This window comes from Equus przewalskii, chromosome 7 (genome assembly GCF_037783145.1).
Source record: "Equus przewalskii isolate Varuska chromosome 7, EquPr2, whole genome shotgun sequence".
NCBI classification, from domain to species: domain Eukaryota; kingdom Metazoa; phylum Chordata; class Mammalia; order Perissodactyla; family Equidae; genus Equus; species Equus przewalskii.
Window position 1 is genome coordinate 14,754,926 of NC_091837.1, and position 15,632 is coordinate 14,770,557.

General features: G+C 46.0%; 1 protein-coding gene across 4 annotated transcripts in view; it reads left to right on the forward strand.

Moving 5' to 3' along the window:
* The window catches only part of SPPL3 (signal peptide peptidase like 3), a 121,818-nt gene extending 114,401 nt beyond the window's left edge, over positions 1-7,417 (forward strand). For 3 of the 4 annotated variants that reach the window (XM_070628699.1, XM_070628697.1, XM_070628698.1), the window contains exons 7-11: positions 2,367-2,473; positions 2,919-3,082; positions 3,821-4,020; positions 5,113-5,222; positions 6,175-7,417. In XM_070628699.1, coding sequence (XP_070484800.1) covers positions 2,367-2,473; positions 2,919-3,082; positions 3,821-4,020; positions 5,113-5,222; positions 6,175-6,246 — 653 coding nt within the window. In that variant the 3' untranslated portion in view covers positions 6,247-7,417. The remainder of the gene's footprint in view (positions 1-2,366; positions 2,474-2,918; positions 3,083-3,820; positions 4,021-5,112; positions 5,223-6,174) is intronic. The other variant, XM_070628700.1, reaches the window with a different exon arrangement.
* The last annotated feature ends 8,215 nt before the right edge of the window (positions 7,418-15,632 follow it).

The window sequence follows — 15,632 nt, forward strand, 5'->3', positions numbered from 1 at the left end:
TGACAAAGCAACAAGTGGATGCTTAGACCAGATGACCTGTAAAGGCTCCTGCCAGTTTAGGATTAAGTGATTGTATGGTCAATCTATTAGAAAAGTTCTAGAACAGACCAGTCACCTGCGTGTGTTACAGAGGCGTATGCATTTAACCTCGGGAGCCGGCCCTCCTGCTTGTCTGTCCAGTTGGTTTCTGTCCCCATCTTTGGGTTATCATCAGTCAGTCCTCTGACCATCGCTGCCCACACACTCCTGTCTCTTGTCTGTCCTTCATAGGCCTTCTTTTCTTCCTTTGCTCCCTTGATGCTTTACACTGCACGTATTCACTTGTAAGCTCCTGAACAGACCACCTCTTGTTACCCTACCACCATCACCCCCGCCAGCATTTCGTCCCAAATGTGTGTGATCTGTTCTCTGGTCATCACTTCTCCGCCTCTACCCCAGGGGCTTCCCACCCACCGCTGACCACTGCTGTTCCTCCAGCCCGCTGAGCTTCTCTCTTTCAGTGTCCTGTCTGTTGCCTGTTTATTGATTCACAGCACAGCAAAACATTTGTTTCCTGAGATAATTATAATGGGAAATCTTGTTATTGAACAATGGGCGTGGGTTGATGACATCACAGGCCTTAGGGACATCTCTGAATGCCTTAACCTGGTACCTCAGTTGTCCCTTTGCACCTTTGAATGCTTCAGCCTTTTCCAAAGCCTGATTGACCCTAACTGTGTTCATTATGTTTATTTCAAATGACACGAATTTGCATACATTTTACTAATTTGATTCTGTTTTTAGACATTTATAAAAAATTAAAGGAGACCATAGTAAAATGAGCATCCTAGATTGTTATAAAGTCAGGAATTATGTCTTGACCACACCTCCAAAATGCACACTGCAGCACACAGTGTGGAGCTCAGTGAGTGCCCGATGGCAGTAATGACGGGGGATAGAGGTAGTTTGTTGTTCTTCTCATTTTACTACTGTCTTTCCTACCCTTCTCTGTTGTAGGGAATGGCATGATTTTTCCCCACCTTTGTTTATGCAACACCATACCCACAGTAGGAACTCATTAAATATTGGTTGTCTTGATGTGTCCAGGGTCTGCCAAACTGCTGTATTTGCCCACTTTGTTACATATATTGACAATTTACCACAAATTCTATTAAAATGATACACATCTGTAATAGGATTTTACTTTTCTTACTTTCCTTAGATTAATTTGAAATTTAAAGTTGATAGAACATAACTTTTAATTCGTTCAGCAAATGTTTATTGAATGTCTACTCTGTCAAGTGCTGCATATCACAGAAAGAATAAGCTGTGTTTCTGTCTGCCCAGAGGGAATAAAGTCACTTCTATATAAATAATGGCACTATTATAGAATAGATGCATTAGTTGAGAGAGATTCAAAGTTCTGTAGCATCACAAAGAAAAAACAACTTTATCTGGTCAGGTCAGGAAGGCCTCCCTAAGGAAGGGCCTTCTGCCCTGGCTCTTGGAGAATGAGGATGAATTTCCCAGGTAAGGAAGCCCAGGACAGGGCCTTCTGTGTAAAGCATGAAAGAACATAGTATGTGTTAAGACCTGTGATCGTATTTGAGTGGCTAGAGAAGAGAGCAGCAGCAAGTGCCTGCTGAGGGTGAGGGGCTGCCCCGTGGAGAGTACCCTCCTGTGCATCCCACTAGGACAAGAACCCACGGAAAGTTCGTAAGGAGCTGTGTGGCCTAATCAGACCTGTGTTTTCAGAAGAACGGAGGGCTGAAGGCAGGGAGAGACCATTCATCTGCTAAGCCTTCTCTAGACTCCAGGGATGTGGCAGGGCACCATGCCCTCAAGGACCTTACATTTTAGTTGAGAGGAGAGAGAACTTAAGAAAAGGATGTATGGTATGTCAGATTTTGAGAGGTGCAGAGGGGAAACGGCAAGGATAAGGAGGGAGGAAATACAAGGATAGAGAAGAATGGATTGCTGGAACAGTGTCCTTGAGTAAATGAAAGGGGTGCAGTCTAGGATGTGAGTTGACTTCAAAGTAAGGAGCAAGGATGATGTCCTTGCAGTAATGTGGGGAGGCAGGAAACAAGAACAGGTACCACACTGAGCCTGCCTTAGAGTTTTGTCATTCAAAATAGAGAATCTCCTGGGTTTTACACAGTTGAGCACTATCTAGCTTGAGAAAAGGGATTTCCCCAAATACTGGCAGGTCAAAAAAAGGGCTAATTGTGGGCATTTTGCACGTGGGGTGTAAATGTCTCAGACTGGAGCTTAGGGCAGCCTGATTTTTTTTAGTGACTTAACAAACTCTGTTAAGTTTATAAGCTGAATAGCTTGTGGAAAGAGGATGAGTCTTTACCCTGCACTGACTGCTGTCTCCTCCCCAGCCCTGGCCATGGGTCTCTGTGTTGCCATGATCGCCTTCGTCCGCCTGCCCAGCCTCAAGGTCTCCTGCCTGCTTCTCTCAGGGCTTCTAATCTACGACGTCTTTTGGGTAAGTGTCTCTTTCCCCAAAGCCACTGCTCTCCTTTGTGTTTAATTGGCGCATTCACTCCTGAAAATTGTTAACTGTAAGTATCTAAAGTCTGGCTGGCCTGAGGACCTCCTGTCCTCGGCCGCTGTCTGGGCCTCTGTCTGTTGAGATGTGTTCCAGTAGGTAGCACGCAGATGCCTCTTAGAGTGGAAGAGGGAGCAGGCAGGCAAGGCTCTCTGCCCTGGGAGCACTGCCAGCCACACTGTGAGGGATTAATCTCTGGGTGTGGAGAGAAGAAATCTGCAAGTATACACCAAGAGCAAAGGTTTTCTTTATCCTCAAAGCATGCAGTCAGAAAAGCTCGATATTGCAGTATTCTGAGACTGCTCTTAGGAGCAAAGAGGACTGATGCTAAGATCGGGTTGCTTCCAGCTCCTTCTGTTAAATGTGACTCTCCACTCGGCAGGTGTTTTTCTCTGCCTACATCTTCAACAGCAACGTCATGGTGAAGGTGGCCACGCAGCCGGCTGACAATCCCCTTGATGTTCTGTCCCGGAAGCTCCACCTGGGGCCCAGTGTCGGGCGTGATGTTCCTCGCTTGTCTCTACCTGGAAAACTCGTCTTCCCCAGGTAGGACTGGCGTGTTGGGCCTCATCCTGTGACAGCGAACAGACTGCCTTCCTGTGCCTCTCTGTTCCTTGATTAGTCTGTCTTGGTCATCAGCATCTAATCCTAGACTGGAAAAGAGTTGGAGTCTTCATCTCCATCTTACAAATGAGGAAGGGAATATTGACTTGTGAAGATTTATCACTAAGTGATACAGGTGCTGCTTTTTATTGTTGATTAATGTTATCAAGCAACCATATGTTACTACTGTTACCATATTTTAAAGTTGGCCTGAGAGAATTAACTGGAGAATCTGGATCTTTTTTTACTTCTAAGACATTTGCAAAAAAATATGTCCTAATGCTTAAAATTATACAGTTCCTAGTAATATAATTTTGGAAAAATTAATATGCTGCTTTAATCTCCCTGTGTCTGGTAATAGGTGCTTCTTTGCAGTCTCAGCAGTGAATGTGTGACAAATAGTGACATTTCTAGGGGAGGCAGTGCTTAAGCAGATCTCCTCAGCAGTTGCTCACGAGGTGCTCTCCTGAAGCGCTGAGGGGCCTGGTTGAAGACCCCTGTTGCCACTACTCTTGCGGCTCTGTACACTCTTAAAAAACTAGCATCATTCGGCCAGTAGAGATTTCCATCTACCATTCAGATGAGTTCTTTAACTTCTTAAAAAGCTGACAGACTTTGCCAGGAGGAGGAGAAATGGGACTGCAGAGTGTGGCTTCCCTGACCTGGGACACTCCCTTGCAGCTCCACCGGCAGTCACTTCTCTATGTTGGGTATTGGAGACATTGTGATGCCTGGGCTCCTGTTGTGCTTTGTCCTTCGTTATGACAACTACAAAAAACAAGCCAGCGGTGACTCCTGCAGTGCCTCTGGACCCGCCAACATCTCTGGACGCATGCAGAAGGTCTCCTACTTTCACTGCACCCTCATTGGATACTTTGTAGGTAAGAGAGAACCAGAGAGGCTGTGTGTGATCCCCTCTCTGGCTGTCCCCCAACCCATGCAATTAAATCAGGTCTTCCAGCTGCAGATGCTGGATGGAAGGAGAGCAGGAGCTCTGGTTGCTGTTACAGACAACCACAACGGAGGAAAGCCCACTGGCCTGTGAGATGACAGATGCTCTCCATCCATCTAGATAGATACTAGCCAGTCCAGTTCCCAGTCCAAGAGTATGTCTGAAGAACATTGTAGGAGAGTATGGTCACCTCAAAGTCAAGCACACCTACCACACAATGATCATGAATCAGTGTGTGTGCTTAATTAAATCTGCAGCTTGACTTTAATGAATGTCATGTTTATTTTCTACTTTATTAAACCGATATTTCCCTTCCTTTGTTCTGACATTTCCATCCCCTCTGCCCTCGGACTCCCTGGGCTGTTTTTTTTCTAGCCGGCCCCCTGGCAGGCAGACAGGGAAAGACCGCTATGGCTGGGCTAGGAACAGTGGTAACCCGTCTGCTCCTGTGACGCTGCTGCACAGGGAGTGGAAGGAGCACCTCTCATGGCCGCGCCACCTGCTGAACCTCAGCACCTGATTCCATAGCTCTCTCATGGACCCAGTTCATTTCAGTCCAGAAACTCTGAGACGGGCAGGGCAATTGGCCTTATTCCCATTAGACAGAAGAGGAGGCCAAGGCTCAGGGAGGTGAAATGCCTGAACCAAGGTTATGCAGCTCTTGTAAGTAGCAGAGTTGGAACGTGGACCCAGGTCTTTGCCTCCAAGTCTAATATCGCATACCACAGGAGACAGACACCAGGCATGCTCCAGGCTGGAGTGTGGGCTTGAACCAGGAACCTGAGCACGCAGTGGCACGTGGGCCAGTCATGCGTCCTTGGAATGCTAGGTTTTTTAAAGCTGTGCTGTTTCACGTTTCTTTAACTGCTCAAGCTGGGCATTTCACACCCTAATCACTGGATGGTCTAGATCACATTAGATCTATACCATCTCAGCACTCTGCCAAGCAGCAGCAGGTAACAGAGGTCTTCCTCTCTCGGAGCTGGCCCTCGGTTATTCACGAATGTCCCTCTCCTCATAGGTCTGCTCACTGCTACTGTGGCATCTCGCATTCACCGAGCAGCCCAGCCCGCCCTTCTCTATTTGGTGCCATTTACCTTATTGCCACTCCTCACGATGGCCTATTTAAAGGTGAGAGAAGCAGTTATAAAGCTGTGAAAGCAATAACTTGGCATTGACCCTGGACTTGGGTATGTATTCTCCTTGCTGGAGGTGGTTCTGCTTAAGCACTGGAGCTCCTCGTCTTGACAGTGGGGTTTTTTTGTTGGTTTTTGTTTTTGCTAACCTGATACTAGCAACGTCTTCCAGATTCTTGCAGCCACTGGCAGAAAATGCTCATGCAGTAGACTACTACACCGCCTGGTCGTGGGTAATTGAAATCCCTAGAGCCCAGCTGCAGAGACTTCTGTTTCTCTTAAAAGCAGCACTCTGTTGCCACCTAACAGCTCCTTTAATACTTTGCATTAAAGTTTGTAAATAATTGAGAAATGATAGAGGGGCTGGCCCCGTGGCCGAGTGGTTAAGTTCGCGCGGTCCGCTGCAGGCGGCCCAGTGTTTCGTTGGTTTGAATCCTGGGCGCGGACATGGCACTGCTCATCAAACCACGCTGAGGCAGCGTCCCACATGCCACAACTAGAAGGACCCACAACGAAGAATAGACAACTATGTACAGGGGGGCTTTGGAGAGAAAAAGGAAAAAAATAAAATCTTTTTTTAAAAAAAATCTATGATAGAAACTAGACTTAGAGCATTATCTTCCTCACAAGACTTATATTATCATCCCCATTTTATGGATGAGGAAAGCACAGAGAGGTTATTTCACTTGCCTAGATCATCTGACTCCTAAGTGATAGAATTTACACCAGGATAGAGGTGGTAAAAGTCCTTTGCTGCTCAAGGAGCCTAAGAGTTCTTCTAGTGAGTTCCGTGAAGAATGATGGGTTACTTTTCAGTGAGTAAAATTTTAATGTTCTTTGATTCTCCACAGAAGCAATCTGATCTGAGATCAAGAATCAGAGAGGATTTATAGACCCGTGTGCCTCTTGTTTAAGTCTGTAACTGAGTATAGTTCCCTCTTTCCCAGGGTGACCTACGGCGGATGTGGTCTGAGCCATTCCACTCCAAGTCCAGCAGCTCCCGATTCCTGGAAGTATGATGGATCACAGAGAGTGACCAGAATGGCCATCTTAGTCCTTTTCTGTCAACGCGTGGTTTTGTTTCCTCTTAGAGCTGGCCTGGTACTCGGAGACGTACCTGTTTAAGGAACTGACGTGTGGACTGGATTTTACATTTGCGGCAAGCGTGTTTGCAGGAGCGAGGTGCTGGAGCCTGCTGGGTTCCGTCTCTTCCTACCGTTGTAGAGGTGGAGCCCTCCCGAAGCGACAGGCCCTCCCCAGCACTCCTTCCTCCCGTTGTATGGATCTGCACAGACTGGGGGATGGAGATGTGACTGTCTAAAACTGACAACGGCAAGGAGTTGTTCTATACCTTTTGAACACTAAAAGGATAAAAAACATTAGCAAACCGAAGTTTCTTCAACGAACCCTCAAGAACTTTGGGACCAGTTTCCTGTGGGGGACTCAGTTTCAGAGAACTGAGACAGAAGCTCTTCTGTCGTTATATTCTTCTTTCCTTTTTTTGGATTTATTAAATATTTTCTGTGGTGTGAAGTGACTTATTAAATCCACAGACATTGAGTGACTTCTTACAACATACACATAAGAATTTGTTGTAATGAGTTCATGTCCACCCAGATGTTGTGTTGGCAGTGAACGAGGGCACGGTTTTTATACATACACACACACGCACACACACGCACATAGATATATAAGAATAAACAAAAATTAAAACCTGCTAAGGTCCTGCTGTGTAGCAGACAGGGACTTGCTGTAATTTAGCATGTAGAGCAGTCTACTCTGGCTTCTTGTATGTGGATAAGCTGCTGTCTTTCCCCCACAACTGAACGTGCAGTTAAAAACCAGTATAGTATTTGTACTGATATACTCATGGACTTTAGGGGACTCTCGTTTGGTTTTGATCCGTGTAGCAAATTAGGGATGAAAAGTTAACACTTTTGCCCCTTTTTTGTTCTCACAGGCTTCTCCCTTGCAGGACTTTTAGTAGTTTCTTCTTGAACCAATGCATGTATTATAGCAGCAGGTGTCTTTGTGCTTTCTGATCATAGTAATGTACTACTTGTAAATACATTTTTCTATTTTCTATTTTTTTGTATTTTTTTTTTTTTTTTGGCATTTTGTTTCATTGGTGTGCTGTATTTTCCATGCCCTCACTCCTTTAAGAAAAAAAAAAGGAAAAAAGCAACACAATCCTGTCCTTGCTGTTGTGATTATAGTCTTGGTTTACCTGTGGTGACAACTGGGTATTGGGGACAAATGTCAAATGTCCCTCTGAGGCGGGCCCTACATTCCAGGAATTGCAGATGGAACAGGCTGCTCCATCCCCTTAGGATCTGACTGCGTGCTGTAGGCTCTGCTGGAGAGCCAGCATCTGGTGGTAACTAGTGTGAGTAATGTCCGCTTGCCTTTGTCTAAGCAGCCCCAGCCTGATAAGAAGTTGCCCATTGTTCAGAGGCCGACAAGAGCCTGGAAGTGGCCTGCGTGCCTGACACCAGAGGGTGGAGACGGGCCCACGCGTCTGGTTTCTCCCTGAAGCAGGTGACCTGCCTCTGTCCTGACCTGTGTAACAAACTGGTGTGCTGTGGTCCCGCTGCTTGGAGCCACGGCGGATAAAGCTCAAAGGCGGTGTGCAGCGCGTTGTCCAGGGAGCGTGAAGCGATCAGGGTGGTACGTTCCTCTGTTGTGTCTTCAAATCTTGCTGAGGGCTGTTTTGTTTCTTGTTGTTTTGTTGGGTTTTTTTAAATAAATGACTCCTTTCTAGCCCTTGTTACCTCATCTTCACTTTTGGTTGTTGGTACCAAACAGAGCTCCTGTCACCTCGCTCCTGCTCTGCCTGTCCAGAGGATGGTGGGAAGACCGTCTGTCTGCAGCCAGGGCAGCGGCAGCTCTGGTTCCGTCCTGTGGACATCAGGGACCTGAAGCTTCTGTTGTCCACAGAACTCCAGACAGCCTCTGCATTGGGCACAAACCAAAAGCACACTCATGTACCCACTGCTCATCAGCTGTCCAGCTTTCTTAGCCCTCGAGGATGCTGATGGCTAATTAGGGGATGGGGCGGGGGGTTGGAATCTTCCAAAATGACTCCAGTTAAGGGCAAGTGCCAATAATGGTTAGAAATGTTATCCTGGCAGTTGGTCAGTTTAATTTTCCTAGCTTTCTTTTCATAAAAAATCTAAATTCCAGACAGATGGAATGTAATTTTTTGTCATCCTCACTTCTGTGTAAGGTTAAGGGGGAAAAATACCCACACGAGACTCCTGAATGTAATTTCAATTCCAGTTGCGAGTCTTCAAAGCCCTTAAAACTTTGGCAAAGGAACTGCAAATACCCCTTTTGGTTTAAATTAACCACAGCAGGCACACTGGAATTTCCCGGGCTCCAGGAGTGTGGTGCCCTCTTGACGGTGGAGGAGAGAGGATTGCAGCCAAGGCACAGTGCTTTCAATTTCTCCTTACAGTCTCCCCACCTCTCCCCGCTGCTCATGTACTGATGTCCTCATCTTATTTTTTCTGGTTTCTCAGATACTCCGAGTTTGGGGTTTCTCTAAGAAGGCTTTTGCATTAGGCAAGGCATGTTTACAAATTTCCAGCACGATCCGCTTCCTTCCTCGCTGGTCTGAGGTTCTTCCTCCAGAGAGACTGCATGTTGGAACTGTCACTTATTCATAGTAACTTTCTTCTAAGTGAGCAAATGAAGATATGAACAAAGTTTATCCAAAGCCTAGCATGTTCCATTACTGTTATAGCTTATGCCTTTTCTGAATAAGACACAGCTCCCTATGTAGGAACAGTTCAAACAGGAACTGGGGAGACTTTGCGGGGGGGCCAGGGTAGCTGGTGTCTGAGTTACCTTTGTAGCATGCCAGCACAGGCCTTGTTTAACAGGTAAGTTATGTCACCCACAAGAAAAACGAAAGGACTAGTTCTCTGTAAGGGTGGAGGGAAGGGAGTTCTGTTTTGCCAATAAAATGTTAAAAATAGACTCTGCCACGTGTGCATAGCAGCTCTCACATTACTGCTAACCAGATCCAGTGTTGTACATAAACGTTTGTGTTTTGTACAGCCAAACATTTACATCAGAGCCTCGGAATGTGGCAGTTTTGTATATACATGAAGTGCGCTCATCGAGAATGTCAGCTGTGCAGCTCTCCATAGAAGCCGGCCAGACAGGACAGGCTCGGGAGGGAACCAGCCCGTTCTACATCTGGTCTTCCAGTGCATACTGGCCTGACAGAACCTCTGCCCTTCATGAAGTCACATTTCTTCGGCATTTTCTAACAGTGAAATCACTTCAAGAACAATGGCTCCTAACAGGTATCAGCCTTGTTACAGGAGTTTGTACTGAAGTGCTGCAAATCTAGTAATAAACTTGGGCCTCTTCCCTCTTCTGGGAGGGATAAGCCAGGTAAGAATTTTTTTAATCCATAAATTATTTCTATTCTTAGGCAATTTATAGGCTGCTTTCTATTTGCAAGACTCTCAACTCTTGTTCAGGTTCAGATTCCAACTTCGCGTGTGTGTGGAGCCTCTCCCAGAACAATACTTTCCCCACTCCTCCTCTTGACTGTCAGCTAATTTGTTTCCTCCTCACCCTTTCCCTTGGAACTCAAAGCCCACTGCCATCCACTTGATCCACCTCCGTCACCTGTCACCTTAGGCTGCGTCAGGCCCTGGGTGCTGCAGTGAACAAACCAGGCACCCTGCTCCCTCCCGTCGTGTGCTAATGCAGAGGCTGCTTTAGCACATTGACGTGTCGGGAAAGTGGGCTGGCAGTCATCCCCACACGAGGTGACTCCACCATGCAGCATTGAGCTCGAGAGCGCAGTCCAGAGCTTTCTGTCTGTGACTCGGCCGCGCTGTAAAGCACAGGCGTAGCTGGGAACACTGCCCGCAGGACTGGATCCACCTGACAAGGGAACGGTGAAAGCAGGGTTAGCAACGCTCCTTTGTCCTGTGCCTTTGGTGCAGGACACACCGGTGCTCCTGATGGAGCCAGGCCAGCATCTGACCACATGTACAAGTGACAATGAGAACAGCACCAAGCGCACTGGTCTCTACACAGCACAGTTTGGAAGTCTTAGTACTTCGAGCCAGCAGTTAGCAGGCTCTTTCTCTCAGCGTCCTGCAGGTTGGCTGTGGAAATGCTAACTTCGTGCAGTACTTTTTAGCAATGTGCACTTCAGTGTGCTATAGAGCTCTTAGATATTTGAGTTATCAAAAATTTGTGTGGCCAATTCAGGCTTGGTTTATGGTTCCTTTAATTTGAATTCTGCCTGGTCAATTACTTAAGTTCCAAGAAGTCTGTCCGCTGTTGAGTAGAACATGTAAAACTTGCCACTGGTTCACAGGGGAGCAGAGGCCCTGAGGGGTCCCAAAATAGAGGAGTTTGTAGGCTTGCTCCAGCCCCCTGAGTCTTGAGTTCTCACTAGCTCCCAAGAAGACAGAGCAATAGGAACCAGTTAGGGAGAGGAAACAAGACTTGAGGCTGAGAATTGGGACATCTGCCAAGCAGTGGGCCATGGACTTTTGCCTTGTGAGGAATGAAAGACAGGAAGTGGGTGGCCAGAGGACAAAGATGTAGAGAGGACAGCAAGGTCGCCACTTGCCAGCATTCTGGCCTCTGCATTCTGAGTGCCAGTTGCTCAGCCTTGCCGACAGACGTGTTCCAGGCAGGCCGCCCATCAGCCTTGTAACGAGAGAGTTCCCTCCGCCTGCCTGGGCTTTCTGGGGTGCAGCGAGCTCATGCGTCTAACTTCCAGCCTTTGTAGTTGAACCTTTGCCGTTGGAGACAGTGGAGTTCCTCCCTTCCAGTTGGTGGTGTGGCTTGATTGATTGGGGTTGTTTCCCCAGGTATATAGTGGCACATCCTGTGGCAGCTGTGCCCAACTGTGCGGGCTTCCTGGAGAGGACAGAAACCTGTTTCAAAAGGAGGTGAGGACTTGCTGGTACAGGAAGGAGCCACCCTGGCCTCTAAGATAATGAAGCATTCTACAGATGAGTCACAGTCTTGCCAGCTTGACGGTGTGGAAGTAGTACTGCGCTCCCCCAGGCTGTCAGCAGGTCGGGCCAGAGCTGACGGGGCCACTCCATGTGGCCAGGAGCCCTGGCCCCACGCAGAAGCTCTGCGAATAGAGAAACACCCTCACCCCACCTTCCACTGCCTTGGCCCTTTCAGCTGCCCCGGTGCAGTCAGGGCCTGCGCCATTGGACACTACCTAGTGGTCTCCCTGCTGCCATCCAACTGTCACCGTGGTCTTCTCTGAGCTGTTTAGCCAAGAGGCCCTCCGTTGCTAATGGGGGCCTGGTGAGTGACGCCCTGGGCTAGGGGGATGGGAAGAACTGACAGAACCTGCTGCCACATTGGATGCAGAGGGTGGGTACTCAAAGATGAGGCCATGGCTTTTGACCTGAACAATTAATTGGCAAAACTGAGATAAAAAATTGAGGAGGAGGAGAGTTCTATTTTAGCCAGTAGAGCAGCTAAAGCTCAAAAATTTGTTATGTCTGAAGCATAGAAATGGTGTTTAAAGCCTTGGGGAATATACAGGATGATCTCAACAGTGAGAGGGAGGAGAATTGCTCCCCCGATGCTCTGTGTGTTGAGGCAGCTGTCAGCATTTATCCCCCATACAGCCACGTCTGACCTTGGGTTAGTGACAGCCCCTCTGAGCATTAGTTGCTTAATCTGGAATGGGGGTAAAGGTGCCTTTTTAAAGTATTAAGTGAGTATTAGGCACTATTCAGGCTCACTGAGTTTTCATGTACTCCCTGCACAATTTACCAATCTTCGTGCAGTTAGAATACAATTAAAATCAGCCTTAAACAGATACATACAGCTTCATTATTCAAATGAGCACGCTTCTGTACTATTTCCAGTGCATCACTGAAGAAACTAGTTATCTTTCCACTGCTGAGGGCTGAAGGGAGGGCTGCCACTTGAATCCTAGTCCAGGCTTCCAGAGTGAGCAGATTCTGCTCCTGTGGATAATGGGAACTTTACCATAATGCCTAGGCCAGTCCAGGGTCTTGACATTTTCCTCTACACGCTGAAGGACTTGGCACAATGCGGGGATGATGGGTGAGCCCTTGTACAGGTTTCCCATGTCTGAGTGTCCTGGGATGTCAGGGCAGCCCCTCCACTGCCACAGCTCCTCTGGAGAATGACCCAGCCGGTGTGCCTCGCCCTGGAACCCTTCCTTGGGCCATTCCTTAAGAGATCAGCTTAGGCTTAACTGTTGCAGCCCAATCTGAGCAAATGCTCACAGCAGAAGCATGAGGTGTCCCCAGTACAGAACGCAGAGGGGCCTGCAAGAGGCCCTGAACTTGCTCTTGCCCTAACTCGATTTTCATAGGTTCTGCCTAACGGATCCTTAACATTTTGGCTGCTCAAGGCCAAGAGTATCAACCTCTAACCAGATTCTGCAAACAAACCAATGTGGACATTCTAATTTTCCCGTACTTCTTTCTTTTCTGTTATAATGCTCCCTGTGCCCTCTGACGTTCATGTACTCAGAGCCCTGCTGCTTGTTTGGAGGGAAGAGGCACTAACTGCTGGCCCGTCTGTCTCAGGAGGACCTGTGTTAGTGCTCGAAGACTCAGTGGGGCAAGCCCTCAGCCTAGTTTAAAATAAACAGCAGTGTCATTCTAAGCCACGTGGCTCAAGTCAGTCCACAAGACAGGAGAGGGACAGTAGCCACACTAGGTAGAGGGTAAGAGTAGACTCAACAAGGCGTTTGGGAGAGTCCTATCCTCTGGGACCAAGTGGGGAGATCAGCGCTGAGGTATCATTGACGAAGTGGATAAATAACTGGTTGAACAACCCTATCCCAAATGAGCAGAGAAATGGCCTAATGTAACAGAGAGGGATGGCCCTGGCCTTTGTCCTCAGCCCTGCCCTGTTCAACTTTTCTCTTGATAATTTGAGGACATAACTGCCAGGCTTAGCAAATCTGAGAAGGATATGACAAGGAGAAAAGAACATAACCATCCCCCACCTGTGGCAGATAAAGATTGTTACAACAGCCTCTGCCCTGGTCCTCCCAAATCCAGTGTATAGTCCACATTGTGGGCCAAAATGGTGGTCAGTCATCTCAGATTTTTAATAAACCTCATGATAGGATATAGGCAGGGCAGATTTTATTATGTATTTTATAGACCAGAAAATAGGAGTTTCAAGCTCAGTTAATTTGCCCCAGGTCGTCTTCCCGCTCCAGAGCCTCACTGCTCAGGTTATCAGAAGGTAACCACACCCAGGTTTTGTAAACATCGTTTCTTTGCTTAAACAAAAGCCAGGGAGTGTCTGTAGACACAGGAGGACTATGCAAACAGCATCCTGTTGGAGATGAGGAACCAACAGCCCTATTAGAAGGCAGGGAGGAGCTGGAGTTTTGGCTGCCTGGGCCCTGTGCTGACTCAGCTGCTGCCCAGGGGGCCATGCGGAGACCCTCCTCCCAGTAATGCTGTAGCAATGTGGACTGCTACTGACTACTAGAGAGTACTGCCTCACACAAATCAGGAGTCCCTAGGAAGGAGAGGTCAGGACACATGCCTCCTAGCAAGCCAGGAGCAAGCAAACGATCTTTCTGAGGCATTTGAAGCAACCAGATTTCAATGTGAAAATTATGAATCCCCCATCGCTGGCATTAAAACAATGAACCATGAAAACAGTTGTCAACTGCTGTTCTGGTCTTCAGTAACGGTGAGCTGTAATTCAAACCAATCCTCCTGCTAAACATAACTTTTAAAATATAGATGAAACATAGAAAATATCTTTTGAAAAGCAGTAGAGAAGGTTCTACTTCTGCTAATGGTGGAGGAATTCCTATTCACTACTACACATAGGGAAAAGCAAGAAAATGTGATCCATGCTCAAGAGAAAAGGCAATTAATGGAAACTGATTTTGAGATGACCCAGATGTTAGAATTAACACTCAAGATTTTTCAAGCAACTTATAATCATGCCCAAGAATGTAAAGGAAAATATGCTTATAATGAATGCACAAATAGGAATTGTTAGTAAAGAAACAGTGACAAAAAGAACCAACTAAAAATTCTAGAACTGAAAAATATGATACCTGAAGTAAACTCAATAGATGGGATTAATAGCATATTGAAGATGACAGATTAAAGAATGATTAAGCTTGGAGAGGATTAGGGAACCTTTTCTGTAAAGTAATCAGAAAGGAAATACTTTTGGCTTTGTGAGTCAAAGGTCTCCATTACAACTCCTGTCTCTGCCGTTGTAGTGTGAAAGCAGCTATAGTAAATGAATGGGGATAAACAGACTCGGCCTGGGGCACTCTGTAGTTTCTCAAGCCCTGAAAGAGAGCAATAAACATCCAATTTGAAGAATAAAGAGAAAAAAAATGATTGAAAAAACTATCCGAGTCTCATTGATTTGTGGAGAACATCAAACAGTCTAACATATACGTGATCATAGTACCAGAATGAGGGGAGAGAAAGAATTAGGCAGAAAAAAATTTTTTGAAAATAATAACCAAATTTTTCCAAATTTGGGGAAAGTTCAAGAATCATAGCAAAGCCCAAGCAAAATAAATACAAAGAAAACCACACCCAGGGACTCCATAGTCAAACTGCTGGAGACTAAAAAGAGAAAATCTTGCAAGCAGTAAGATAAAAATGACACATTACATAGGAGAATAACAATACAATTATATGAAACACTGTGAACTTCTCATCAGAAATTATAGAGACTAGAAGACAACAGAATGACATCTTTAAAGGTATGAGTAACATATATCAACCCAGAATTCTTTAGTGAAAATAGTCTTCAAATTTTGACATTTTGATATTTCCAGATAAACTATAATTAAAAGAATGTATCACCAGCAGATCTGCATGACAAGAATTACTAAAAGAAGTTCTTCAGGCTCAAGGGAAATGACACCAGATGGGAATTCAGGTATACAAGAAGTAATAACAGTAGTTTCAAAATGGCCCTCAGTGATCCTTTCCTCTTGGTATTTATGTTCTATATATGGTCCCCTCCCCCAATGTATCAGAACTGTCTGTGTGACCACCAGAATATAAAGTGATAGTGTGTGATTTCCAATGCTAGGTCATAAAAGACATTGTCATAGGTGTAAATCTTCATAAGTTTGAATTAGGCAAAAGTTTCTTAGATATCATACCTAAAGCACAAGCAACCAAAGAAAAAAATAATTAGACTTTATCACAATTGAAAACATTTGTGCTTTAAAGGACACAATCCAGAAAGTAAAAAGAGAGCCCAAAGAATGGGAGAAATTATTTGTAAATCATATACCTGATAAGGACTTTGTATCTAGAATATATAAAGAACTCTTACAACTCAACAATAATCCAATTCTTTAAATAGGTGAAAGATTTGAATAGACATTTCTCCAAAGAAGATATATAAATGGCCA